The sequence below is a fragment of the Colletotrichum costaricense genome (assembly GCF_030867565.1).
Source record: "Colletotrichum costaricense strain IMI 309622 chromosome Unknown Scaffold_4.1, whole genome shotgun sequence".
In the NCBI taxonomy this organism is placed as follows: domain Eukaryota; kingdom Fungi; phylum Ascomycota; class Sordariomycetes; order Glomerellales; family Glomerellaceae; genus Colletotrichum; species Colletotrichum costaricense.
The window spans coordinates 526,531-554,475 of NW_026848233.1; the positions used below are offsets into that span (position 1 = coordinate 526,531).

At 52.7% G+C, this 27,945-nt stretch overlaps 7 protein-coding genes across 7 annotated transcripts; 6 read left to right on the forward strand and 1 right to left on the reverse strand.

Annotated features, from left to right (window-relative positions):
* Positions 1-1,216: 1,216 nt before the first annotated feature.
* CCOS01_04199 (uncharacterized protein) lies at positions 1,217-2,584 on the forward strand (the record flags this gene model as incomplete). The annotated part of the gene is made up of 1 exon (XM_060452381.1): positions 1,217-2,584. The coding sequence occupies one exon, from the start codon at positions 1,217-1,219 to the stop codon at positions 2,582-2,584; it is 1,368 nt and encodes a 455-aa protein (XP_060316339.1).
* A 3,630-nt stretch (positions 2,585-6,214) lies between these two features.
* On the forward strand, positions 6,215-7,976 carry CCOS01_04200 (C6 zinc finger protein; the record flags this gene model as incomplete). Its single annotated transcript, XM_060452382.1, has 2 exons — positions 6,215-6,319; positions 6,426-7,976. 2 exons carry the CDS (start codon positions 6,215-6,217, stop codon positions 7,974-7,976), a joined length of 1,656 nt encoding a protein of 551 aa, XP_060316340.1.
* A 1,074-nt stretch (positions 7,977-9,050) lies between these two features.
* Positions 9,051-10,905, forward strand: CCOS01_04201 (uncharacterized protein; the record flags this gene model as incomplete). The annotated part of the gene is made up of 3 exons (XM_060452383.1): positions 9,051-9,181; positions 9,247-9,761; positions 9,815-10,905. 3 exons carry the CDS (start codon positions 9,051-9,053, stop codon positions 10,903-10,905), a joined length of 1,737 nt encoding a protein of 578 aa, XP_060316341.1.
* Positions 10,906-11,751: 846 nt separating this feature from the next.
* CCOS01_04202 (saponin hydrolase) lies at positions 11,752-13,776 on the forward strand (the record flags this gene model as incomplete). The annotated part of the gene is made up of 1 exon (XM_060452384.1): positions 11,752-13,776. The coding sequence occupies one exon, from the start codon at positions 11,752-11,754 to the stop codon at positions 13,774-13,776; it is 2,025 nt and encodes a 674-aa protein (XP_060316342.1).
* Positions 13,777-14,856: 1,080 nt separating this feature from the next.
* On the forward strand, positions 14,857-17,242 carry CCOS01_04203 (uncharacterized protein; the record flags this gene model as incomplete). Its single annotated transcript, XM_060452385.1, has 2 exons — positions 14,857-15,096; positions 15,143-17,242. The coding sequence occupies 2 exons, from the start codon at positions 14,857-14,859 to the stop codon at positions 17,240-17,242; spliced, it is 2,340 nt and encodes a 779-aa protein (XP_060316343.1).
* A 4,630-nt stretch (positions 17,243-21,872) lies between these two features.
* CCOS01_04204 (uncharacterized protein) lies at positions 21,873-23,609 on the forward strand (the record flags this gene model as incomplete). The annotated part of the gene is made up of 4 exons (XM_060452386.1): positions 21,873-22,106; positions 22,180-22,443; positions 22,502-23,138; positions 23,197-23,609. The coding sequence occupies 4 exons, from the start codon at positions 21,873-21,875 to the stop codon at positions 23,607-23,609; spliced, it is 1,548 nt and encodes a 515-aa protein (XP_060316344.1).
* A 1,460-nt stretch (positions 23,610-25,069) lies between these two features.
* On the reverse strand, positions 25,070-27,555 carry CCOS01_04205 (fungal specific transcription factor domain-containing protein; the record flags this gene model as incomplete). Its single annotated transcript, XM_060452387.1, has 6 exons — positions 25,070-26,225; positions 26,283-26,897; positions 26,950-27,174; positions 27,228-27,328; positions 27,405-27,424; positions 27,486-27,555. The coding sequence occupies 6 exons, from the start codon at positions 27,553-27,555 to the stop codon at positions 25,070-25,072; spliced, it is 2,187 nt and encodes a 728-aa protein (XP_060316345.1).
* Positions 27,556-27,945: the final 390 nt, after the last annotated feature.

Below are 27,945 nucleotides of genomic sequence, written 5' to 3' on the forward strand. Positions count from 1 at the left end.
GGGACCATTCCCTCGGAGTGGCCTTGGGGCTAGACAGCCTCCATTCTCTGCATTCCATCAGAAAACTAGTCATCGCCTCAGAATGATACAGCCGGCGGGCAGACACTACAATGCTGAAATACAATGACGGGTTCAAGAATCGCCCGACTCGCCATCAAATGTACTTCAATGGCCATTGGGGAGGGATCTTGCTGGTTGACGCCACAACCATCTGGACTCTACGAGACAGATGACAGAAGACTTGTTCTTCTCTCTCCATCTCTGCACTAGCGACGGAGATGCCAGATGGTGTTGACTCGGTCAGTCTAACCTGGTTCTCTACCCAATAACCCGAGACGACTTGCCCTTCTCGACTCGACTAGGCGGCACGCACCACCTTTTCTAAGGCGGACTAAATCTCCGACTTGGCGTTTGTATGCAGGCACCAAGCAGCGTTACCACGAGGTCCCCTGCTGAGTCGAGCAGAGTCTCATGAAGACGAATCCTTGCTCACCTGCCCAACACCAGACTTCACTCAAACCCCAGGTCGCCCCAGCTCACCCCAACTTCCTCAAACCACTTTGACCCCTTTCGTCTGCTCGATATCGTCTGTTCCCACTTCTCCCACATTGGCCCCCCCTGCTGTCTTTTCTTAGAACTACATATCCTTAGCTAATGGTTGTTCGTTGCTTAAACACTCCTCCCTGCCATTCTCGTCTTGGCGTTGCAACACATTGTTCTTGGCCGCGACATCTGGAGTGCTTCGAACGCAACCATCACGACTCCCCAAGCGTTGATGCGCCTGATCTCTCTTCTACCCCTCACCCTTGACATCTTTCAGACCAATATCTTTTTCATCCAAGAAGCAGTCACTTTGTTCCGTCTTCAACCACCAACCTACTTCTTGTGGAGATTTGATATAAGCCCTTCCACCGTCCTGTTCATCTGCACACGTTTCCGGGCCGGTGAACTCTTTCCGATCTCAGTCGTGTTTTCTTTACTCCATCTCACCTAATCAACTTTCTCTTTCTGTCATCGAAGTGGTCGGACGCCTTTGGAAGGCCCACCATTCAATCACTCTCCTTTAGGACCATCTCGCCTAATCATACACGCTCGCCACCTCTTCTTTTCGCGACGCCTATCTCTTATTTCCCTTTACACTACTTGTGTGTTGTTTCTTGTTCGGTCCACTCGAGCTAGTCTTTAGTTTCTACGACATCCAAACAACACCGCCATAATGCAGTACTCCTTCGTTCACGTCTTTGTCTTTTCGTACCTGACTGCTCTCGGTCTCGCCCTCCCAGCTGCCAGCCCGGCGCAAGGCAACTCGTTGGGCAGCCACCGGTTCCTCGCGCGAGGTGTCAGACGTCTGGACACTCGGGCTCCTCAGCAGGACCAACAAGCTGGCGCCAGCCAAGGCGCGAACAACACCGCCAACACTGGCGGCGCCGGACGCAATGGCGTCAGCGATGCTCAGGTCATGAACGCCGTCATGTCCTGGATGCAGGATACCGCAAAGGTCACCAAGTTCCTCAACACCGCCACCTCCTTCACCGGCGCCGAGTTCACCAAGCAAGCCACCATTGCGCTCAACGCCGAGATCGACGAGCTCAACCACAAGATGGTTCTCGACGCCGCCTTCCAGGGAACGGACATGGTCACGCAAGCCAACAACGTGCTCGACACGCAGGGTAACTTCCAGCAGGTTGTCGATACTCTTCAGAGCATGGTCACCAACGGTCCGGACACCGCGCAAAGGGATGTCAACTCCATCAACCAGAATCGTTGTGTCAACGTCCTTCCCAACATCGACATGTACTTTGCTGCCGCTGGCGCACCCAACATCCAGTCCGTTCGTCCCACGGGATGTTTGGAAGTTGAGGGAGCCAACGTCACTCCCTCGGTTCCGCCACCAGCGGGCGGTGCTCCCGCTGCACCTGCGGCGACCACCCCGCCAAAGGCCGGCAACGGTAACGCCAACGGAAATGGAAACGCCAACAACAACCAGAACCAGGGCAATAACAACCAGAACCAAGGGAACAACAACCAAAATCAGGGCAACGGCAACCAAAACCAGAATCAAGGAAATGGCAACCAGAACCAGGGAAACGGAAATCAGAACCAGGGTAACGACAACCAAAACCAGGGCAATGATAACCAGAACCAAGGCAACCAGAACCAGAATCAGGGCAACAATGGTGGCCGGAACGGTGGTCAGGATATTGGCAAGGGAGTTGGCAACAACGGCAACACCAACACCAATACCAACACGAACACCAACCAGAACCAGGGCAACAACAATAACAACCGTCCCCCGAATCAGAATCAGGGCAATCGCAACGGTAATGGAAATGCGAACACCAACACTAATACCAACACGAACACCAACAACCAGGGCAACAACGGAGCTCCGAATAGCAACCAGAACAACGCCAGCACTGGCCTTCAGCCTGCTACTCTTGGTTCTGGCAACGCCAACGCGAACAACGGCAACAAGAACCAAGGCCAGAAGCAGCCTCAGCAGCAATCACAGCAGGCGCAAAGCCAAGGCGGTTCGTCCCTCAAGCCCGCGACGCTGGGCTCGCCAAGCCCTGCTGGTAACTAAACGCTACACGATCTTGCCACGAGGGGTCACCTACCTCCCCTCATTTTCCCCATAGGTGGCCGCGCGCAAAAGTTCGAGACCCCAATACGATAAGCGCCCACTTTTCGCTGGGCGGATTTGACCGAAGAGGGGGTGACACTAGTATGAATCCCGACATCTGCGACCAAAGTCTGATGTTGGTGACGGAAAGCTTGAGGCGACACGTGTGGTGGGCCCTACGGAGCTGGGTGTAAGTGGTGTATCTTCTGCTTCTTCTTCTTCTTCATCTCTGTGTTAGTCATGTGTTTATCAGGGGGGGTAGCCTTTTGCGACGGTGTGGGTGGGAAAGCAGGGAAAGGGTGCCTCGGTGCTTGGTGCTTTTTGGTATTAGTTTGAAGGCCTGCTTAAAACGTTGGTCAAAAAATCTGTTCTCTGTAACATATCATCCCGTTCTTCTTACAAAGCACTAGAGCATGGAATCTTCTTCTTGTTAATCACGTTGTTGTACAAACCCTGTCAATTGTAGCTTGGAACGAATCACACCCTTGTAAATAATTGGAAAATCCTACAGACTCTGTGCTCGAAACTGATGCAAAAGCTGGCCCCATCCTTGGAATGTTTAGAATATCGTGAAACGAAACGTCAAATTGTGCCCCTTGGGATCCAGGGGTCCTGCATGTAGGATGTCGCGCAGTTGAGCCGCTTGGATCGCTCGGCCGAATCCGCCAGACCCCATTTGCAGATCATCCCCCACGTCGCGCTCCGGAAGTTGCGATTGGCTCCCTCGTCTAGGCCGGGGTCGCCTTCCACAGTTTCGGGACGAGGGTATGGGAACCATGTTCAAATCCAGCATCAATAGTACGCGAGGTTCGAGTGAGCCTCAAAGGGCTGAAGTCTATTGTCTGTGCTTCAACCCTTCTAGCGCCCGAAATCGCGAGGAGAGGGCAGACGACGTGGTGCTGCGCTCAGCCTCGATGTCTTTCCTCTTAGATACACTCCTGTGGCTTCTACGATTCTGTGGCCAGAAGAGGCCCAGTGCGCTTGAGAATCTGTCATGACAAACCTTTTCGTATTCGACCACGTGAGAGAGGTAGTCCTAACATGAATGATGACCAAAGGTTGAGACCAGATAGAATCCTGTCGAGAAAGCAAATGCTCAGACCGTCCCGGTCTCGCTTTCAATCTCGTACCTGATCCGACCTTTTTGCTCAACTTCCATCTCCTGACTGTCGTTCGAGGCCCTCTATCCGCGATGTAACAACCAGATGCTACGATACCATGATCACGGCGGGCAGCAAACACCAGACTCTATCAAACATCAATTCCCGAGGGGGCTAGGTCGAATGAGTCGGATCTCTCCCTTCGAACCCCGATCTTAGTCATTCCTCCGCTGCCGATCGGTAGCATTTCAATCCCCCCCTGTTAGGTCGAAACGGGTAACCCTGACCCTGTTTCGTTGTGTACGGCGTAAGGGTGTAAGGCGATTGGCCATATCAGCGCCTGAGACAGGGAGCAAGCGAACGCATGATGCTGTTCTGACAGTTAACGATGAAATTCGTCAGTTCGCTACCCGGGCCGACAACATTCTTCTTGGGGACTCCATTGAGCGAATGCCCAGTTTATCTTGGCATGTCTCTGTATGCGTGGAGCTATCGTCTTTGCGGGATGTTCTCCGTCAGACGAGACGTTGGACTCGCGAAGCCGCCATGTCATCTCGTCGGCTATGATGGTGCATCCCACGCATCCGTAATGTTGTGGACCCTTCGGCCCCCGAATAAAGTAGAAACCTCTAACGGCGATCACGTCCTTTTCCGTTTCGATGATCACCCACGGTCCATGAAGCCTATCTCGGAGATCTCAGGGTTACTATGAGCTTAAGCGATGGGGCCTGATTAGGGTTGTGTGTTTACGGTGGGCGGACTTAATGAATATCGAGTATGGCATGGATAGTCAAATCCCCCGGATCAGCATTGATCTGAGCTTGCTGGAACATTACAGTGCAACTTCTGTGAGACCTGCTGCAACTCATGCTTTCTGAAAAGATCTGCAACTGTAGACAATGACTTCAAATCTCGGGATAACAGTGAGCCGCACTCACAGCTGTGTTCTGCCGGCCAAAAACATCATCACGAGGCCACGTAGTAGATATGAAGCGTCGCTTTTCAAAACCTGGCTGTTACAATGCCTCTCGGGGCCACCTACGATACGTTGTCAAACATAATATTCAGGAAGGCATTCTTTCTTTCTGTAACAAAACACATTTTTTGATGTCTGAGGCAGCCTCTTTAACGAATTTGCTACAATCAAGCAGTCGATGTCACGATTTGCGGCTATAGCCTTGCTTTTTGTACAGTAGAATGTTGGAAGCGAACATAACATATCATTTAAATGATCGTAGCACAACTCATTCGAACAGTCGAGCACTTGGATCTTATTCTGTGGATATTTCCACTCTTTTGCTTGTTTTTGGCAATATTTTCGAACAGGATAGAATTGATAGTACTTTTCGATGCAAACAACAATGATACTCGACATTCCACTGTGGAAAGGCTCAGGGAATCATTGCCGGTCCACAACGATAAGATACGTTTCTCTATCTTATTATCTTTAATTTTAGCCTCTCCATGGCAGATTAAGTTCCGCACAAGCTGTAGCATTATGTCACTGTAAAGGTTAAGTTCATTAATCGTTGCTGTCAGTTGAATAGCAGTCTTGGCAACAAAAAGTCTCTTCAATCTGTAGTCTAACTTTCGGGTTGCTCAAGTTAGCATCATGAAGCCAGCAGAATCATTTAGTATAGTAGAAGATGGATCCGGGTTACTAGACCACCGACTTTTATCAAGTCGGTGCTACCATGTCCAAGACTTTTCCAATTTTTCAAGACAGCAATGACATCTCGAGCTTGAATTGTTCAAGACCGATAGACAAGACAGCGATAGACAGCTGTGTTTGGCGGTCGAAACTTTCTGGAAACCTTGCTCTACCACGAGCAGCTAGGACACCCAGCATGACTAAGTGGTCTTCGCAGATGGTATCACCGACATCATGTTAGTCTTACAGTTCCTTGCAAAAGTGGCAATCTATTTCTCACTGTCAACACTCTCATGCTTGTACTTCGAGTACCGATTCTTGAATTCTGTTTCCATGTACAGAAACGTCTTTGCTAAGTTTCGGCTCTTGTTTTACACAAGCTAGTGAAAGCGCCGTGTCATGGAAACCTCTTTCGGTACAGGCACTGTCATGACAGTCCAAGTTCAGACAAAATGCCTCGATACACTTTTCCTACACGATTTTTACTCGAATTGGCCATCAGATATGCTTTCAAATCATCTGCCCTCTCAAAAAGCTGATATTCTTCTGCTTTTCTTGATATCATGTGAGCATTTCAACTGTCCTTCACTTTTCTACTTGAGGCTTAGCCAGGTGGGGCTACAAGTGGCTGTGCAGGGGTGCCGAGAATGACCAAAGAGGAAATGTGATGACTTCCCTGAAACACGCGTCCAACTCTCAGCTGGGTGCCTGATCTCTCCCTGAAAAGGCCGGCCTTGAGTCCTTGACACCTGTCAGTCGACCCAGACTAAGTTTTCCGAGAGGCTGTCTAGGGCATATGAAGGCGAAAGCTTTTCGTCCCAGTGTACGAGAATTCGAAAAATGGCAGACACTAGCAGGTTCCACTGTTTCATCAGTCATTCGAACACTCTTGCACCGGCAGCGTCAACGGCACTTGAGCCGCTGGCCGGACACAGCACGGGGTACGTGGTGCCACACTTGCGAGCAACGGAGTCTTCTTTGAACATTCTAGGCTAACTTTCTATAGAAATTCGAAGTAAGCGTTGCTGACCCTAATGAGATCTTTGCACAGAGTTTCGCTCATAGTCACAGACAGGATGCCCATCTGGTAGGGCGTCGGGTCCGCCGAACACGCCAAAGACATCGGATGAGTGAGAGTCGCGATGCCGGCCAGCAAAGACACCTAGACCAGGCAACGCAACCACCTGAAAAACTGCCATCATCGCTTGACTGGGACATTGACGGAACTCTCATTGAAAAATGCATGTTCCATCACGTCCGTCGGGTTACCATTCCTGGATTTCAAAACCTAGCGCTGATGACCAAGCTTTGGAACAACTACATCATACCGCTGGGCTACTATTCACACTCAGTTAAACATGCTTTGGTAGGGCTCGGTCTATCGCACAGAGCTTTCCTTGATGGTTATTCGCATGCGAGCAAGGTTACGGAAGATCAAGACTTTGCAAGTCTGGCCATGTCGTACTATGGCAAAGCTCTCAGGTCGACACTGGCGGACAGGGAGAAGAATCTATCTACTACGTCCATCAGAATTTCCCTCGTCTCTTGCCTCGTCTTTGTTTGTTTCGAGGTAATAGAAGGGCGGTATGACAAAGCAATACAGCACCTACGGGGTGGCTGTAGGATCCTCGGCTCCATTCGAGAGGCAGTAGAGAGTCTTGAGATGAACGGCGCTGAAGCCTTGTCCCCTTCACAATTATGTCTGGCCGAGACCGCCAGGAAATACTTTGATCAGCTCTCTGACATCGCCGTCATGTTCTCCTGCATTGGGATCGATACAGCCTATTTGCTCGAGGCAGAAATCACCCCTGATCTAGACTTCTTCTTACGGCCTCCAGCTGTACCTGAGGCATCTGGGCATGATCCCTTCAAGACCTTGGACGAGGCACGACTCGAAATCCACCGTGTTGAAAAGGCATTAGGCTCTATCATAGGCTTCAACTTTCGCCAGGCTCCACCACGTTCTTGGGCCTCTGTCCTGGATCTACCTGGCGACATGTCGCCCTTCGAAGATGAGATATTCGACGCTTGGATGAAAGCACGGCATCACCTGGATACATGGAGCTCCAGAATTGATATGAGCATCGAGATATGGCAGTCTGATCCTTCGTTTTCCCCAGAGGCTTTGAAAGAGGCGCAAATATTGACGTTTATCCAAAATGATTGGAAGATGATCATCAAGCAGTGCGAAACTTCCACCATTGAAACGATAGCTCCAGCTATCTGGAGAAGTATGCTCGACAGGGCTGAGGCCTTTTGTCCGTCCGGGGAAGGAAGTTCACAACAGCTGCCGCACTTTGCTATAGCTGCTGATACGATCCCGCCGTTGGTGGTGGTTGCCACCTTTTCGCGAGACCCCGAAGTACAGTCGAGGGCTATTTCGCTGCTCTACTCTATGAAGCGAAGGGAAGGTATGTGGGATAGCCGCGAAATTGCCAGCATTTTGGAGTCGATCAACGCAGTTCGGGAGAGCGATCTTTGGGACAAGGAATATGAGACAGCTTCGCTTCCGACCTTGGCAGAGAAGGTGCTATCTCGGCATCTCTGTCGTAGAGACGAGCAGATGCCGCTGGCTACGTTGATGAAACAAGGATTCGCGTGAGCATAGGCATGTTACTACAAGAAGAGCATTTTCGACGTTTACAATGCCGTTGCGATATGTTACCCATGTTCGATGCAACAGGGCTTCTGTCGGGAGGGTGTTCCGGTTCCACGGCCACGGGTTTCGCTCTGTTCCCTGGAAGATGATGGAATTCTGGACCTCTACGTCCATTTTTCGATTCGCCCGCGTAGGTGCAAGACCATGCAATAGATCGCATTTGATATGTTACCATGTCTATGGTTGCAAATAACAGACGACCGATGGAATATCTGAACGTTGCGAACAGAAAAGCTGCTAAAGACTTAGCGCAAAGCATGTTAAAGAGCCCCGAAGATCGGAGTGAGTTAAAGCGACGGACGATCATGATATGAGCTTCTATCACGACCCTTGCTTATCTCTGCATCCCCACAATGACCATCGCCCCTGATTGAGGAATGTTGGAGCAGCATTCACCTGCATTTCAGCAATCCAATTGACTGATGAAGGTTGATGAAGAGACAGAGGAGCCAGGTAAAAGAAAGCGGCCACAAGTTTACCAGAGTAAGCAAACACAACGTATCAATCAAAGTCCCTGAAGTCGTCGCGCTTTCGCGACCCACGGAAGACGCCATCTAGTCAACACTGCACAGAAGCCCGGCCGATTCGCCGGTGATGCCGTACCGCTTCTTCCGTCCTTTCGGCACTCTTCATTTCCTAGTGCCGAAGTCTTTCCCCGCCCACGAACCGGCTAAACTTCCAAAGTTGGAGATTTGGAGAGATGTAACGTCGCTATTCATAAACACCCAAGTCGGAGAGCCCCTCACCCTGCGCGTTCCCCTCATTACCGTCCATGATAGCTTCCTGATCAGGGTCATGACGACGCTAATCACCCAGCGGCGATGACACGTCAGGCCATTGATAGCCCATCCGGCTGTGATCCACCTGATTGCATCTCCAAAGCAACAATCCAGTTGCGTACCATGACTGGGGGTCAATAGCTGACTTCCCCGCTCATATAAGTCCAATGGCTTCGAATCGTGAGCCAGACCAGCATGATGCTATTCGCAACACCTGGGTGAGAACGTTCACGGCAGGATGATGTTCCGCAAGCTCATTCCGGCTATCGCGGCCTTGATCGCGGCACTCCCGCCGGTCAATGGCCAGGCCGTCCGCTTCAACAACCCGCAAGGGGTTGACATTTGGTGCGGAAAGGCGTATCGCGCAACGTGAGTCCCCTCTACCCGATTGCGTCAGTTTCAGCCGGTCAAGTGCTCACAAGGTTCAATCGCAGAAACTCTTCTTTTGACCCAGGTGGATGGTTCCCCGAGCCAGCCATCTCTAGCGTTCCCCTTCTGCGACTCAAGGTGCGACCGCGGCTAAGCATCTATCTTGAGACCGACTCTTCAGCAAACCTACTCATCGACGCCGCCGTTTCGAACCAGGTCGGCTCTCCGCTGCCCGTCGGCTATGGATCGAACTACACCAATTCGACATCCAAGCCGTTGACAGTTGAGATTTTGCTGGGAGAAGATGTCCTGGCGACCGAAGAAGTTGCGCTCGGATCTCGCGATAACGAGGTTGCTCTCCCGCTAGACTCGCTCACTCCGCGTATGGAGACGTACAACATCACGATCCGAACAAAGTTGGACTCTTTGCATGTGTACGAAGGCTGGACCGAGTTTCCGTATCTTCCGTACCCCGAGGACTACGGTAGCGTGTCGCGTATCGATAACCTGTACGGCGGACTCCTCGCGCAACGAGGCAAGGATGCCGATTGGGACCTCATCTTCGCCTACACCTACTACAGTAAGAGCTCTTCATCACAACCATATTCATACCTCGGGCTGACATTGAACCAGCACAATGGACCTTGTACTGGAACGACAGCGTCGACACCCTCAACGAGTTCGCCGCCATGGGCTACAACGTAATCCACATCGTGCCCACAGGCAGCCTCGGCGAGATCCCCTTCCCCTGGGACGAATTCGAGCCCTACCTCCAGCGGGCCGACGAGCTGGGCCTCTACCTGCGCTACGACGTCCTATGGACCTGGCCGAACCTCACAAACATGGTCGACCAGGTCACCCGGCTGCGCACTCACCCGTCCATCCTGCTGTGGTACCAGAGCGACGAGGCCGACGGCAAGGCGAACCCGGCCAACTCCACGGGAATGGCGTACGAGCAGATCAAGGCGATTGACCCGTACCACCCGGTCTCCCTCGCGCTCAACTGCTGGGACTTCCACTACGCCGAGTACGGCGCCGGCGCGGATATCATCATGAGCGACGTTTACCCCGTCGCCATCAACGCGACGTTTTCGACGGTGTATGGCACCGAGTGTAATGCCACGTACGGGTGCTGCGGTTGCGACGACTGCGAGGGTAATTTTGAGGATATCTCTGTGCGACTGGACGAGTTCTACCGTAGAGATGAGATCCTGGGATGGCAGAAGACGCAGTGGTTTGCACCGCAGGCATTTGGCAACGAGACCTTTTGGGCGCGGTACCCGACCGCCGAGGAAGAGGTCGTCATGACGGTGTTGTCGGTCAACCACGGCGCAAAGGGCATCGTGATGTGGAATTACCCGGCCACGCCGGAGCTGGAGGGTCTGACGAGCAAGTTGGCTGGTGTGTTTACGAATGAGGCTGCGGTAGGGTTCTTGCTTGGCACGGAGAGGACGCAGGATCTTGCTGTTGAGGGTGCGAAGAGGATTGATGCGGCGGTGTGGGTTGATGAGGCGAAGAAGCAGGTCCTTGTTAGTGTGGTCAATCTGAGTTATGATGAGATTTCGGGCGAGATCAGAGTTGTTTTGCCGGATGGAGTGGAGGTTGGCGAGGTTGTTGAGGTGCTTTGGGGCGATGTTGCTTGGGATATGGTTGATGGGGGTTTGGTTGCCACGGAAGGGTTGCTTGGCCTGCAGACTTCGGTATTTATTACAGCTTTACTCTGAAAGAAGCAATCAATACCTCACGTACATACTTGGATCATAGTGCTAGAGGACAGTGTCTCGTGGATCAGAATGGCCCTGTTTTCTGCTGCATTGTGACGATGTTTGCAACGTAGTCGGGCTTTTCAGAGCCAGGTTTAGAGATTAGTCAATCAAGAGATCGGACTCATTCGTATCAGCCGAAGTTGTCATGTCAACTGGGTATGAATGACAAGGTGCCCTCAACTTGGTTTACTCATCGCAGCGGGCTTGGCTGGTTCCTATAGGCATACCATGCCTTGACGCTATAAGTGTAGCCTTGCGCTGCGGCAATGAGTTGTCAAGAGAGGATAGTACTGGACGGTTGCAGCGTACTTCGTCACATTCGCGTCGAATACTGGAGTATCCCTACGACGTGGCACACTTTTACTCAAAATTTCCTGCCAAATTGATCTAGCCGTCCATCGTCATTCGCAGCCAAGGATGTCCACGCGTATAGCCCGCCTCCCCCGCCGTATTCGCCGTATTCGAGACTTCCGTTCCGCGTATAGCAGAGACCCGCCCCGGCCCGAATTTTCGGAATACATACGAATATTCAAGCTTTGAGATCGGCGCTTAACACCTCGGGAGACGGCGCAGTTTGCCTTGGTCTTGCGTCCTCGTCAAGCTTGGACTGCCAGCCTTTGTGCATCTGGGGCTCTGCCAGGCGAGATCTTCCTGTTGTTTCCGCGGGATGGGTCTTCCGCCGGGACATCAGGTTACAGGGTGATCTCTCGGCAAGATGAGAAATTCAAGGTTCCGTAGATGCTCATAAGAAGCTGTGTTCGTCTTACATTCCTCCTTGGTCTGGTTCACCTTCTGGTTCAGCTTATGGTGCCATCTCTCACAGGCGCCGCTGAGAAGTTCCTCAAGATGCGTCTCACTTCTGCCTTGACTGGCATTCTTTGCGCCGCGAGCGTTGCGTTCGCCGCACCGGCGGACGAACATGAAGACCAGGCCCGTTTCGGCAGACATACCGATAGCAATGACTTCAGTACCCAAAACTCCAAGATCGCGAACCGGGAAGCTGACGTCCCGCCTCCTCCCGCGCCGGAGCCAATCACCATCACAGAGCTCCCTCTACCCCCTGTCACCGCGGACGAGGGTGTCGGAGGATGTACTCTGGAGATCAACCCCCGCGGCACCGGGTGTATCGGGAGATCTCCCGCTCTTCAGAACGGAGATTTCCTGCCGGATGATCTCCACGTTGTAGCGACGGTGAACTTCACCGGCGCCCCCGCATCGCCCGACCCGGCGAGTGTATACAACGGCCCACAGCTGATCATTGTCAAGATCGACAACAGCACTTTTCCGAACGGTGATGCGTGGAAGTGTATTACTTGCGGCGTATCTGCGGAGGACCAGGCTGTACTTGTTGCGCCGCTCGACTATCCCCAAATTTTCAAGGACGGCAAACGCCTGCTTGCTGGACCGCAAATCATCGAGTGTTCAGCTGAGCTTGTTAGCGAAGCTTGCACTCCTGATCAAGTCCACGTCTACCCAATCCGATGGAACACGGCCGTGAACGGGTCAGGAATCGGCGGGACCATTCGCGAGTTGCGCATCCATCCCGGCAACGAGCATCTCGGCTTTAACTCTTTCACCGTCACGTCCGGTAAGGTCAGCCAGTTCGCATATATAGGAAGGCTGGCTTTCAACAAAGCACCGACAACTGGCGAGCCACTTGTGCCCCGTTATGATCTGGCCAATGTCAATCTGTTATTTAGCACAAACGATAAGCAGCCGGTCGAGATTGACCCGGAGGACAGCTCTCTGCTCCGGATCAACTATGATGCCATCACTGTTGGAGAGCTTCGCGGGTTCAGCGGTACCGGCAAAGAGGTCACATACATTGGGTATCCCGCCGAGTCGTCCAACATTGATGTCTTTGCTGCCGATCTCATCACTGGAAAGGTTCGACGCTTGACTGCTCACCCAGAGTATACGGATCCCGTCGACGTATCTCCAGATGACCAATGGACCGTGGCTATGGACACCCGTGATAGTGGACGCCAGATGTTCATGGCGGGTCTACGCGGCATTCCTCCATTGACAGACTTGGTCTCCGCGAGCGCGGCCTCATCAACGAGAAACAACCAGGGGCGTCGATTCTTCCAGCCATGGCTCATCGATGGTCATGGTGACCGTGGTTCGTACTTTGGGCAACAACTCAATGCCGAGGGGAGTGGTATCCCCGGAAGTGGCGCAATCAATGATCCCGAATGGAACGGCCGCGCCGACCCGAAATGGTCCAATGATGGTACCCGTATTGTGTACTACCAGGCCCTGACCGTGTTTCCCGAGTGTGGAGGGGAGAACCCTCTGCCATGCTATCCATCAACGGCACCCGGAGGTCGTACCGAGCGCATGATGCTAGCTCATCTAACAAGCCGGCAGCCTCTCGCACCGCCCTCTGTCGAGTCTCTAGGTGACACCATTCCCTGGGCAACTCCATATGTGCCTGGAACTCACGCGCCGGAGAGGCCATTCCCGACAAACGGAAACTTCACCCTCAAGGGCAAGGTCAGCGGCTGGGCAAACGTAACCATCACCCCGAATAGTGGAGGTGGTCTGCCGGGAACTGTAGCCGTCGAGTATCATAACTACTCTGACGACGGCGCAAACGTGCTAGTAGGATCCGAGAAGGTCACTTCAGTGAACCCGAGTCCGACGGTGGAGGAGATTGACTGGTACTCGGACCTTGTCCAGACGGGGCCAAGCAATGGAACCAAGAAGACCAGCTCTGGCGGCTTCCGGTTGACCATTGATATCCTGACGAACATCTTCCAAGCCAACGGTACGTTGACGACCACGATCGACGGCAAGGAATGGCTCCAGCCAGCAAACAGGACTTGACACCAGCAGCTAGGTCCGTGAATCCAAGGATCGTGGGAGGGGGCTTGGCGCAGCAGACGAGGACAGAAGTTCCTACTTAGTTTCAAAGCTCAATAAGATACCACTTACCTCATTCGAAAGTGTGATAGTGACAGCAAGATCCTCCAAACTTTGGCGATGCAGATGCGAGGCGTATAGGTGATGAGCCCGGTCCCCCGAGACAAGCACGGCCGACGCATTCGGTCTCCTGCGTCAAGCGTACAGCAATGACAATAGATTTTCATCGTAAGATGCCATCGGAGCTCGGTTGGGCTTTGTGTCCGAACACCAAACCTTTGCCCCTCATCAGCTTCGACAGCTGCCATGCCAGAATCCCGTGTTGAGATGAAACATCTTCAGACCGAAGATGCCTTGAGCTGGACGGGTGCATGCTACGGGTAGCGTTTGGAGATGAGTAGCCAGCCACTCGGCAGCAGGGGCGATCCGAATTCATTAAATCATGTATCGATCTGATCGTCTAACGGACGTCGCTGATGAATTCCAGATATCGTACCCAGTTTCGGATCGGAGTTTTGGTGTAAGTTGGGCGCAACATCAAGGTGAGCACGGTGTGGTAGGTACCACAGGTACCTTACCTTAGGTACCTTAAGGTAGATAAGGTGCAATCTAATCGATACGGTCAAGATGCTTATCTTATCCGTCACGTTACCGCGAGACCCATCACGTGAATCGAGCTTTCCGGGTGCCCCTCGATGTGTCGAGGGAAGGAAGGATCGAACTTGTTCAGGGACAAATAATGGAAGGAAAGCGGCGGCCAAGCAGTCGCGCACCTCGCGCAGGAACGGTAGCAATTCAAGATTTTGTCGACGACAACCACACACGAGACACACGAGATTACTCGCATCGGAATAAACAGATTTGCTACCATGAGCTCAATATCAATTGGACGATAATTCCCCACCTTCATCATCGCTCGAGTCCAGTCTACCTTGTAATTCAAGGGAAACTGGTCGACCATCCTTTGCTTTTGTGCTTCCCGACTTGACAGCGCCGCCATAATTTTTTCTCGCAACAAAGCCGCCTTATTTGGCGCGAGAGATAATGGCAAAGAAGAAGGGCAAGCAGACAACAGTAGAAGATGTTGGCGACGGCGTGTCTAGTGAGAGCGCATCGCAATCCTCTTCCAATGGCTCATCCAAGGATTCAGGCTCCAGGCGATCGGCCAACAGGGCGCCCGATACTGCTCCTGCGCTCATAATATGTCGCAACAAGTCTGTTTCCCCTTTTGCCATCTTCCCTAGTCTTGCATTTGCGACAGAGAACATGAGCGACCAGCGCAGTGTGCGCTGCGCTCCCATGAATGTTGATACTCTACTATGGATCACAGCTCGCTGACACATTGCGCGACAGGCATTGGCGCTTCATTTCTTCCTTCCACGGCCCATGGCTACAGATGCCCATTGAGATCCTCGAAACTATTGCGAACATCAACTACAATACCCCGGTACCCCGTCCGATCGACCCCGCCGTCTTCTTTGACCTTCTCAAGATTCGCAGATTAGTCGATGAAGCAACTAACTTGGCTGTCCGCGCTGCTAGCGACATCGCAACACCAACCTTGACGAACGTACATGGCGGGCTTAACGGACACATGTCGTCGTTGGGCTTCGGCGTGGGGAATGGTCACGGTACGAAACTGAGCAAAGAGCGGAAATTTCGCATGAGAGAGCAGGCAAGCCAGAAGCTCGCCCGCGCATATCGTCTGGATGAAATCGCTTGCAGTGTCGCTACCATGCAAGGTGCTTCGACTCTCGAGGAAATTGGCTCCCTAGTGTTGCAACGCAGCAGAGATGATCCCGATGCGAAATACGTTCACTTCTTCCACGAGAAGATACCCTCGCGACAGCTGGCCGAGTGTACTAGTCTAGCGCCTTTGGACAACATCATATCAGCGCATCCGACCGAAGCCGAGGCTCTACGAACTAGAGCGACTGTTCGGATCTTCAAGGATGACTACCTAGGGGCGGCTTCGGACCTGAGCCTTGCGCTGCAAGTGCACCGCTATCACCAGCCACCACACGGAGCACCGCTTTCCCGAGAAGTCGAGTTGACGACAGGATCCAGAAGAAGTCCAGATATCATCCTCACCGAGGACCAGCAACCTAGTAGCTTGGAAACACAGCTGCTGTTCCAAAGAGCTGGAGCGTACTTGACTATTGCTTGCCAGCATGTAGCCGCTAGTCTGCCTGACACTCCTGCGAACGGAGAGACTGGTCAGGCGAGTGGTGCGAATGGAGCTATCAACTCAGGCAAAACTGATGGGCAGAGTCCTGGAACCACGGCGCTGGACAAGGAGGCAGCGCACATTCGGCTGGAGAAACGGAAAGTGGTGAAGACATACGCTAAGAAAGCACTCCGGGACTACATGGCCTATCTGTCAAACTTCCATTACACACCGGATCAACCGCTGAAGGTCGCCCGGGATTTTACTGAAAAAGTAAATCTCGCGGCGCAGGGTTACCGTCATCCTCGTGTTCCGGACTCGGGCAGCATCCCTTCCTACAAGGCGTTTGCCTTGTCCGAGCTATTTGCTGCCGTTCCACCTGCAGACATTCCGCCGTACCCTTCCCAGGACTTGGTCCGCTCATCAGGGCCCGTACAGCCGAATAACTATGAGACTATTACCTATCATCCACTACTGACCGAGGCCCTCCATTCTCTACTGCTCTGCCATTGCTTGGTACAGACCTCTACCAAGGAGCTTCTACGCCACGCACACATGGTCGCCCGTCTCGCTCGACTTGCTGACGGCTACCCGCTCTTCCAGGCTAGTAGGTCCCCAGCGAGGGCAGACTGGATTGAGGTGTTGCGCCGGGCAGAGAATTGGATCCAAATGAGTGCTTCTTGGGAACTTTTGTGTGCTCCAGCGCCGCTCCCGGTCCTTGATGGACCAGTTGGCGTGCAGCAGGACAGTTCCCATTCATCTCATAAAGCCGCTGCCCTCGCAGCCGCTGCCATAACGAGGGACGCCAGCACGTTGCCAGACATTGGCGAGACTGAGGAGCAGCGGAAGGAGAGAGTTCGACAGCAGGCCATCATGGACGCGCTTGATGACGATAGAGTTGTTGACGAAGTTACCCTTCGTGCAGCCATCACCGCTCGTCAGAAGCGCTCAGAGGAGGATCACGAGTACCTCATGAGCTTGAAGAATAGCTCGAATGGAAGGTCCGAGACTAATGAACTCTCTCCTGCACTACGTCGTTGGAGTGTTGACGATGGACGGGAGTATCCTATACTCACTGAGCGTGCAGCAGCCATTGCAAAATGGATCATCGAGGCGCCGCCGGTCAGCCTCGGGACTGCGAAACGCAAGAAGAAGACCGCCTCGAAGAGGGGCAAGGAGGCGGTCAATGAAGAGGCCGGTGTCAATGGCTTGGCCAACCTAGCGATCAATGAGACCAGTCGGACGATTGATACTGCCGCTTAGGATCATGGTTTCTTGCATGATGGACGACTTGGATGGCATTGGACCAAGCTAATTAGGATAGATTCACTGTATCCCGTATCAACAGCAAGTTGTCCTCAGCGACATTCAGCATCAAAGTGCGATCAAGTATCCTGGTTTACTCCGATATGTCAAATGACCCATGTGTTAGCGTATTGCCCGTGAGGCACAGTCAGGGGCCATGTGGGCACACATGGCTCGTAGGTCCATCTTCTTGCATCGTTGCTACCACTGTCATTGCCGGTTATCTTCACTTTCTTTCTCACAGCGTGTTCCTAAGCCAATATCATCGGCTCCCCTTTTCAACACGATCTGGAACTCAGATATTGAGGAGGCTGGCATTGAAGTCAGAGTCTTGGTAGGATATGGTGATACGGCGATACCAACTTCAGACATTCATGCAGATATCAAATCGCGGATACGTTCTCGAGGCTGAGGTATGTCTGGACCCCCACTGTATGCAGAAGATACAGAGCTCCAAGCGAAGCTATCAAGACGGCAATTCGCTACGTACTAGACACGCATAGCGTATGTGCTTCGACTAGACGCTCCTCCATTACGAAGTACGACTCTCAGAAAAGCATCGAGGCGTGATGGAATCTAGCGCGTCTTCGGACCCAGAGGTATCGAACGTATCCTTTGCTGTTTGTCTAGTTTATGTATAGGTAGGTTTGGAGGCTTAAGCGAGGTGATTATATTGTCTAGAAAGTTGTCGGGTCCATCGTGAGTCGGGACGTACTTTCGAAGGGAGAGACTCGTTGTCGTTTGGATTTTTGCATGAGAATTTGGAATAAGGGGTCCGTTGACGAATGACCGAGGGGGCTTTCGTAGAAGTGTCTAGTAACATTGACCTGCTCAAGTTTAGTAGGATGTTTTAAAAGACGGTAGGAAAGGAGATCATTCCAAGCACAAAGGAGACAAGAACCAGCTGCGCTGTGGCATAGCTCAAGCGCTGAGAACAAGAACGACGCGAGTCCAGTTCTCCCAAACTGGTCACGCGAGCATTCGCAAGCCATAGTAGCTCAGCTTCTCCCCAAATGACTACATGAAAAAAGGAAGAAGCCCTGGTCGAGCCGACCATACTCTCCCTCCCGTCATGCGACCAGAGTTGGTGTGCAACCGGTGCCGAAGTCCGAGAACGATGCTAGGGTCCGGCCTACGAGGTAGGTTTCCAGAGGCACGTAGGGTCAGTAAGGTAGCCTTGGGTTCAGACCGCCGTCCCGTCCTCTCGGTAAGCTAATGGAATCACATAACACGACGATCGAGAGTCATCTCAGCTACTCCTGGCCAAACACTTCCTGCTCTCGGCATCCTATCACACTCTTCATCTCCGCATCTGTCTGGTACGAACGGCAACCATGCCACAGACACGCAGCATGCGTCAGCTTCACTAGTCTCTATTGCGAGAAATGTGTAGGAATAGGTATAGGACTAGATTTCGGACTCGTCGACGAAAAGAGGCTTCACTGACACATCCCTCTTGTCGAGTTGTCACCTCCTTCTCGACAAACTACCTATTCGTACATATCCTAGTCCAGCCTAGACTAGACGGTTAACCCCCAAGCAGTCCTCTCAGGTGGTACCCGCAGTACCCTGGCGAGAACGGCCGCCCGCGGCAACGCCTTCGGTGCTTAGCGTGGGCGTGCGCGCATCCAACGCGCCAACAAGATCCTTTCAAAATGCTGTCGTGGACTTTGAGATCCTTGTGTAGGAGCAAGAGGCGGCGGCGCGGCGTCGTCGCTGCCCCCCTTCCCATCCCATCTGGGGCTGTCTGGGGAATGTTTATTTCTTCCATCAATCATGTTCGCGGGGAGAGCGGGTCCCCCGTCCCCTTAGGCCTCGTTTGACGGGTTGGAATAGTTCATGGCTTACTCTTAGCTGAAATATCCCAAGGTGTGGTTTGGGGACTCCGGATTTTCCAGTGGTTCGATTTTTATTCCTCTACTTTTGCGCCCTCTTTGACTCCGGATTGCGGCACGGTGTTTTCTGGGGTCCGGGGGAGATGAAGCGGAGAGAGACCTGGAGTCACGATGGCAGTTGGTGCTAGTGCCAAGATGGGGATGGGTTGATTTCTTGAACAATTTCCTGGAGTATCCGAATCTGTGCCGATGGGATGGAGGGTTTCTCCCAACGATCAAGAGATGTCATGGGTGCTCACTGCTTCACAGCACAGGTGATCTTGGCCTTGCATTACTCGCCACGTTTCTTGGGTCCCAGGCTCTTGGGATTGAGCTAGCGGCAGGTTGCCGTTGGCGTGTTTGGACCGAAAGTCTGAGTCCACGAGAAGCTGTCATCAGCAGCTAAAGCGCAGAACATGGCCGAGGGAGTTGAGATACTCGGCTTATCTTTGATGTTTTCTTGGCGGCGCCGGGTGGCTTGCAGTGCCAACGCGGGAATCGCGGAATGGCCAGGCTTGGCTGTCTGATGGTCTCTTGGATAATCGCCGAAGGAGGGCAGCATTCTGTCAAAGTGTGCTGCTATTCTTCTTGGCTTACGCTGGCTGAAGCTTGTGTTGTCTCCTTTTGAGCCTCTTTACTCTCGCCTCTGCGTAGGTATCTTGAGATGCCTTGAATGGCAGTGACTAATCTCAGGGATAGAGTTCTGGTCACTGCTATGGCGAGTCAAGGAAACAGTAAAACCGCGCGGGAGCAGCCCTCATGTCATTTACGCTGGAGATTAAGCGGAACGACTCCGGCGTCTCATGCGCGGAAGGCTGCAAGCCTGGGCCTATTTTCTTTTTGCCTCCTGCGCATGTAGGGAACGGCTGCAGAAAGAAATGGGTCCCTCTCTCAAGATAAAGTCTACCTTCCAAGGGCCGGGATGTGGTGACAACAGACTTTAGCGTAACAGAACACATTGCTCTTCACATGCGAACCTCTCATAGGCAGAATTACAGGAGGAAGCTCGAACGCACTTGACATGGGGGCGGTAATTTGCGGCGCGGTCGCCCGCGCGCGCAAGATTCAAGAGCCGACCGGATTCAGTTCAGCATTGCATGCGCCAGTTGAGTTATCTCATCGGTGATATCTCGTTATGGACGGTGGTTCTCAATATGAGATATACACTACCGAGAGACATGTTGAAAACGATGGAGAGACGCAGTCTGAGAGATATACAGAGCCGGCCCCACGCATAGGCGTGTCCAGATACGGGACTCGGCAATCCGACAACAGACGTTGACAGCCATGCGCAGTGCCAAGGGCCATCATCGGCAACAAAATCCACTTGCCTACGCAGTAGACATTCGAAGCGAGAAGCGCACGCGTCAAGGACGTGCGATAATGCGGGCTTGGCTGTCAGTCAGTCGCATAAGTCACAGTCCTCCTTCTCGAACTCGAAAGCAGCTCCGCCTGCAAACTGCACAAACAAGTCTCACGGCCCACGGGGGAAACGGGGAACGTGTGGGCTCGTTCGAGTATAGTCGAGAAGAAGAAGGGAAAACAAGCGTTTGCCCAGACCAGCCTCCACGCGGTGGTTGGAATTGTGTCCTGAGGGGACTGAGGGAGGGCGTATCCGTACGTGAAGGCGATTCCCCAGGCGAAATTGCCATTGGTGGATTATTAGAAGTTGGGGGTTTCTCCGCAGGTTCAGACGCCCCCCCTTCTCCATGGGCTAGCCGGCTGGCTAGCTTTCTCCTTTGGCCCTTTCGCGGAGACAAGAGTCGAGCAAGGATTGTTGAAAAGGTTGGGGGTCTCTGGGGAAGAGAGGCGGACACGGCGGGCCACACGCGGCGCGGCGCCAAGAGATTCGTTCTGTCGCCGCATTCCTTGGGTTGTCTTGTCTTTGGACGACATAGTTGATGAGAGAGGGAATTAACACAGAGAGGCCTTGGAAAGCAACGGAAGAGAGTGTTTGGAGATATCACATTTGACAATGTCTTCGGCCCTTTACCTGGCGGTTATGACAGACTCAAGCATGGGAACTTGATCTACATGTACCTAAGGATAATCATATGCAACAAGACAGAAACCCGGCTCTAGTTTAGGTATCTCTCAGCATTCGGTGTGCAGAAAACCAAATCCATCCAACCATCCAACTATGCCATCCAAACTCCCCCATCTCATTCTCCACTCCCCCGGAACCAGCGCTAGGCCTGGGGCCCTCGACAATTATGGGGAAAGATGCCGGGTGCCAGCCCGAATCCCTCCTCCTTTCTCGGTTGGTTGCTCTTCTTTCTCGCCATCTAATTCGAGTGTAGCGGCAGCCAGCCGTCTTCGTTCGAAGCCCAGCATCTTTTGGGCGGATAGTCAGACCGGGGAATGAGGGGGACCGGGGGTGTGAGATGAGGGGATTTGGGGGAAAGGATTGGGGGAAATCTAAACTCTTGCGGGGATCCCTATCTGAACGGCTTAGGTTACTTTTGTGAGAGAAAGAGACCGGGTATAGCGTGGTATGGTGTGCGCCTTTGAGATAAAGGTTTTAAAGACAACCTCCCATCTCCCCTTCTTCCTGAATCGAACGACTCTCCTCCTCTTCCCTCCTCGGCTCTTCACCTCTCTGCCGGAGTTGCTTCAATCAGTTTCTCTTCTCTGGGTCGATAACACCCTCCTCTTACCACACAGGGCGTCGTTATCTTTCTCTAGCAACTTCGCCAACAACAGAGTCCGCCAAGATGGGTCTTCCGTCCGGCAAAAGAGTGTACAACTGGTACATCTCCCTGATGGCGGCCATGTGCATGGTCCTCTACGGGTACGATGCCTCCGTCTTCAACTCCCTCCAGGGCTCAAAGAACTGGCTCGCCTGGGTCGACGTCGACCTCAAGAAGGACACCCAGCTCATCGGCCTCGTCAACACCGCCTACACCATCGGCGCCATCGTTGCCGGTTTCTTCATCGGTGGTCCCACTGTAAGCACACCCTCTCATGTCATCGAATGTAGTATCAGCTAGAGCAAGGACTAACACAAACCTCTCAACACAGGCCGATTACCTTGGACGTCGCTGGGGCATGGCCATCGGCTGCTTCGTCACCATCATCGCGACCCTCATGCAGACCTTCACCCCCCACCACAAGCTTGGCGTCTTCATCGCCGGCCGCGTCGTGATCGGTCTCGGCCAGGGTATGGCTCTCACCGCCGGCCCCGTCTACATCGGCGAGGTCGCCCCCTCTGAGATTCGTGGCCACATCATGGCCTGCTGGCAAATGTTCTACTCTGTCGGTTCCTTCATCGCCTACTGGATCAACGTATGTTCCTCCACCCTCGTTTTCCCGCACAGAGAAAACCCCCTAACACATCTTACAGTACGCCTGCTCCAAGCGCCGCGAACAGCTCGGCGAATGGGACTGGAAGATGGTTGTCATCTTCCAGATGCTCGTCCCCATCCTCATCATCATCGCCCTCCCCTTCCAACCCGAGTCCCCGCGCTGGCACATCCAAAAGAACGGCAACGTCGAGGCCGCCCGCGCCGCCCTCATGCGCATCCGCGACACCGAGGAAGAGGTCGAGCAGGAGCTCCTCCAGATCCGCGAAGCCATCGAGTACGAAAAGGAGGCCATCAGCAGCTCCTACACCGCCCTCTTCAAGGACCCCTCCATCCGCAAGCGCCTCTACCTCGCCTTCGCTCTCAATGTCGGACAGCAGCTCACCGGCCAGGGTACCCTCAACTCCTACTCCACTTCCATTTACAAGAAGGTCTGGCCGTCTACCGATACGATTAACCTCATCAACGCGCTCAACGCCACCATGGGCATCTTCTTCACGCTTAACGCCATGTGGACGGCTGATCGCTTCGGTCGTCGGTGGTTGTTCCTCGTCGGTGCGGCTGGTATGGCTGTGTGCATGCTCATCGTCCCCATTGTCGGCATGAAGACTCCCACGGCGGCAGACGGAACAAAGAGCGAGCCCGTCGGTATCTCCATTGTGTTTTTGCTGTTCCTCTGTAAGTTCTTCCCTCAACATCCTCCCTCCTCGAGTACACTCAACTAACATCTACAAAGTCATCTTCTTTTACAAGCCAACATGGGGCGCAACAACCTGGATGTGGACCGCCGAAATCTTCTCCGTCAACGTCCGCGCCCAGGCCGTCGGCATGTGCTCTCAGATGCAAAACGTCGCAAACACAATCTTCCAGCAATTCTTCCCCACCTTCCTCGCCAACGAGGGGCTCAACTGCCTCTTCTTCTTCATGGCCATGAACATCGTCCTCGGCATCTTTGTCTACTTCCTCATCCCCGAGACCAAGCAGATCCCGCTCGAGGAGATGGACCAGCTGTTCGGCGGCGCCAACCACACCGAGAAGGGCGCGCAGATGTTGGGCGTCGGACCCGAGGAGGGACACCACGGCCACTCTGCGATTGATAACAAGGACGGTGCTGAGATTCAGCAGTCTGAGAGGAAGGAGGCTGTTTAAGAGATGAGAATATGTCGGTAATTGGAGATGGGCAGAGGAGTAATGAGTAATGCGGATTGATGTATTATTATCAGAGAACTGAGGATCAGCCTGAAAGAGGCATAGGTCCCGTCGCATTATACCCCAGATTGCGAAATTAAAGTTGTCATGATTGAATCATCTTTGGTTTGTCACTTTATGAAATGACTTGGTTAAGGACTTGTCAGTCAATACAGGTCGGAATGAGACTGCAGTGCAAATGAAACGAAAAAAACCCTCCCTATCTCTGTCTTCATCATCTCGGCACAAGTACATGTATCGAGCTAGAGATACCTACATAAACGCCCTCTACAATGGCACCGCATCTTGCTCTTCTAACATCTTTCGTCATCAGCACACTGTCGATGTGAAGATGAAATGATACCGCTGCGGGCCACAGTACCCTCCATCTACATCCTCTCTCTTTGAACGTCAAAATCCCACTAACCGTCTGACCCAGCTTTACTCCTCCAAACGTGCTCGTATCAGTGTGACCTTATCAGCTCGCTCGTATCTGAGCACGAATACGAACAGTACTATCACTACACTTCATGATAGCGAACACTTCTTTAACCTTAGTTCTATTTTATTATAAAAGTAAGCAAGCGTAGCTGCACTGTAGTAGCTGCACTGTACCGGGTGAAGGCTAACGGACGTATAAATCATATAGTAAGCGGGACTGGATTCACTGGCAAGACCTTTATAATGTATAGACCTCTTTAAGCTCCTAATCAACTCCTAGCAATTTTTAGACTTCTCCTTTATTGAGTATGACTAGGCGGTAAGATTGCATTGTCTAGTCAAGCTATCATCTACCAAAGACTGCTTACCATGGTCGGTCTTTTTGACGTCTCCCCCATGTACTTGCCCTCCATTCCGCATCTTTGGGGTCCATACCGAACGAACCGTGGTGTCTCATGGCATCCACAAATGCAACGATTCAAGAAAAGGAGCAGATGATGGTTTACATCTTTAGCTTCTTCATCCCTAGCTCTCTCAACCCCCCTCCGTCTGTAATGCTAGATCTGCACATTTGTTCCTCAGAAGTGCAATCACCATTGATGTCTTCCTTCCGTTACTATCCCAAAGCCTTTGTGAAGTTGGACCTAGATATCAGAAAGTAAGTAGGGGAATCAAGACAGAGCTTACGCTAAGAAAAGAGTAAAGCTAGACGAGAGAGAAAGACAGAGCTTATACCATTGATGGTAGCGAATACTAGCCAAGGTGGCATTCCAACACGGCTTTCATGGACCTTAGGCAATTGCGCGTCATAGGGGTACTCAAATTCAGGTAGGTTTGACACAGAACCTTGTTGTAGAGAAGACTCTGATGATGGAGTGCCATCTCTATAATCTAAGAATACAAATGTGCTGCTCCAATCCAGGTATCCATCTCGTTTCCAGAATTCAACGAGCATTGCGCAATGACTTTGTTCATGTGGCTCACATCGGTGGGCCTTGCCCTGGTGGACCAGGCATCATCTGCCCGCCCCCATCGCCGACCCATCTGTATTGCATCATCGGTTGCCCTTGAAGCTGCTGTTGCATCATGCTTTGCATCGACACCTGTTGTTGCCCCATGAGGGCCTGAGGATGGGGATGAGGCGGGTAGGATGGATGTTGGGCATGCTGAGGGTGTTGAGGGTGTTGACCAAGCGGCGGCGAGGGACCATGGGGTATAGGTGAAGACTGTTGGTGTGGGTGGTAGAGTGGTTGTTGTTGTGGTTGATGTTGTTGTTGCTGCTGCTGCGGTTGATGAGGCGATTGCTGATGCTGCTGCTGCATTTGTTGCTGGTGTTGTTGAGGCAGCTGTCCTTGCTCTCTCATCTGCCGACGTACTTGAAGCCAGGAAAACAACTCTGATGACAATCCTTCAAATGTAGTCTTGAGCTGTAGCGCAATGTCCCATCGCTGAGAGTATCTTGCAAGTGTTTCCACAACCTGCTGCAAGCATCGCATGCTTCTGTCCAAACTATCCTCGCCACCAGCCGGGCGATGCGGTAGAGGTGGCGGAGGTGCGGTGCCTGGACGAGTGATAGGCGGAATGATTCTTTGCTCCGATATAAGAAGCTCACGCTTGTCGTTGAAGACGACGAAGAACTGTGTTGCCACGAAAAAGACCTTGAGAGCGTCCAGGGAGGAGTAGAATGCCGTGTTGACGGAGCCATGGACGACACTGTGAATTGTGTTCATGTAAGCAATGGCATGTTCGAAAATGAGTTTGCGGGTGTAGTCAGTCAGGTGTGGCTGGCGATCGCTAGGCGCAAGGCAGTGGATGTAACTGTATCTCAGCTCGAGCTCAAAGAACTCGCGGATGCCCGAGGGGAGGTTATCAGGCAGTGACTCGTGCCACTCTCTCATTTCCAGGCACATCTGCCAAATGAAGGAGGCAGCATCTGAAAGTGGCGCTGCGTCTCCCTGGAATAGTGTCTGATACCATTCGGACTGGAGTCGACGAAGCTGGAACAAGACTAAAGCCGAGTCTGCTGATTGAGGGCCAGTGATCGGCCCAGAAGTCAAGCCAGAGTTGCTGGGATACTCGACATTGATGGAATCATCTGTGAATGAGAAGGATCGGGCGCGAACCATACTGATCATCCTATCCTTGGTGTCAGCGAGTTGAATCTGGCATGCCATCTAGGCTCAACGAGCTTACCGGTCAAGTGCATATACACAGTAAAACATTTTCCTCCGAAGGTCGAGAGCAGCCTTATCGGGAACCTGGAGCTGTGGCGGGTCTTGATGGAATCCCAAGTCAACCACAGCACGACTCGCGAATCCTATCAGATACCAGCTGTCGAAATGGCCAGGGTCGAGCATTGAGTATTGCGTGAAGAGGATGAGCGACTGAATCTGGCTTGGATATCCAGGCATCAGTGCCTTGTCAGCAAAAGGCAAGGCGCGAGCGACAAAGTCTAGACCGCGGCGAGAGAAGTCATCGTTTTTGTCCCTGCTCTGGGCTGCGTACCCAATAGCGAGAACCATGTACAGTAGCCAAAAGTCGGCATCCTTGAGCCTGTCCTTGACTCTTTCGTCTTGCTGATAGACATCGTCCAAGACGGTGAGTAAGTGAGTCTCCGAGAAGGACGGGAACAGTGAGTAGACATTGGCCATGTAATACTGAACAGTGGCGAAGGCCTCTGCTCTGGTTGGGAAACTGTCCTCCGTCGGATCCGGTACCTCGTCGTTAGTCGCGGCAGCCAGCACCAGGCGGGCGAACGTCATGCCGCTCACGGACGGTTCAAAATCGCGAGTTGTTGCGTTGACGGATCTGGCAAACGTCAGCACGCACTTCAAAGTGCGGGGCCAAGAGATGGACGTACAAGAAGCCAAAGTCAGACACGAGTGCGTTAACATCCGAGTCCTCCCTCTTACGGGCGGCTTTCCGGTGAATCGCAGCTCGAATATTGGCCAGAGAGTCCTTGCGGTCAGCAGGAGCCGCCGTCGCTTCATCGACATCGTGGAGATTAACCGATGCCTTGCGCGATCTCGCAAATGCCAACCGCTTCTCTAGCTTTTCAACTCTAAGCTCCAGGGCTGCTACATAACTGAGTCTCTGTTAACATCACGCATGCCGAGATCTCATGACGGGCGGACCAACCTTCTCTCCTTGCCTCTGGCGAACTGGTCATTGGCTGAGGAGCACTCATTTTCGCGGCCTGCCTTCTCACAGGCAGTACAGGCTGGAAGCTTGCCATCACACTAGACAAATTCAAGTACGTATCAGCAAGAGCCCGTTAGATCAATCAGGCTGGGCAGCGTGGGGAAGGATAGCTACCTTGACTTTTGCAGCTCGACCTGTGGGGCACGATTAGCCTCGCATGAACACAAGCAGTCAGCCGCAACCATGACAACTCACATCGCGAGCAGGCCGATACAGGCCGCGATACCCGCAGCAGGGGGTTATCTGAGAAACTAGATCGCGGCATTGGGTGCGATTGGGGATGCGACGGGGAAACGAGGTGCCGTGCCTCGAGGCCGCGCTATCTTGAAGCTTTGAGATCGATGACGAATCGCAAGGGATCCACGACAGAGGATAGAGCCAGGCGATTGGGTTGATGAAATAGAGGCTTGTAGTTTAGGGGATCGTCTACTCTCTGAAAAGACTTGCGATCCGTAAAACGCGTAAAACGGGAGGAACCAAGTACGAATGATGTGGTGAACGTTCCGTTGAAAGTGAAGCGAAGCTCAGGCTGAGATCACGTCAAGTTGACTGTAAAGCTGGAGCGTCGTTGACGGGGGCGCTGGAGTGTGTCCGGGATCCGGATTACGCTGCAGGGACTGGTGCACGTAAGAGAACAGATCGTCCTAAGCGCGGT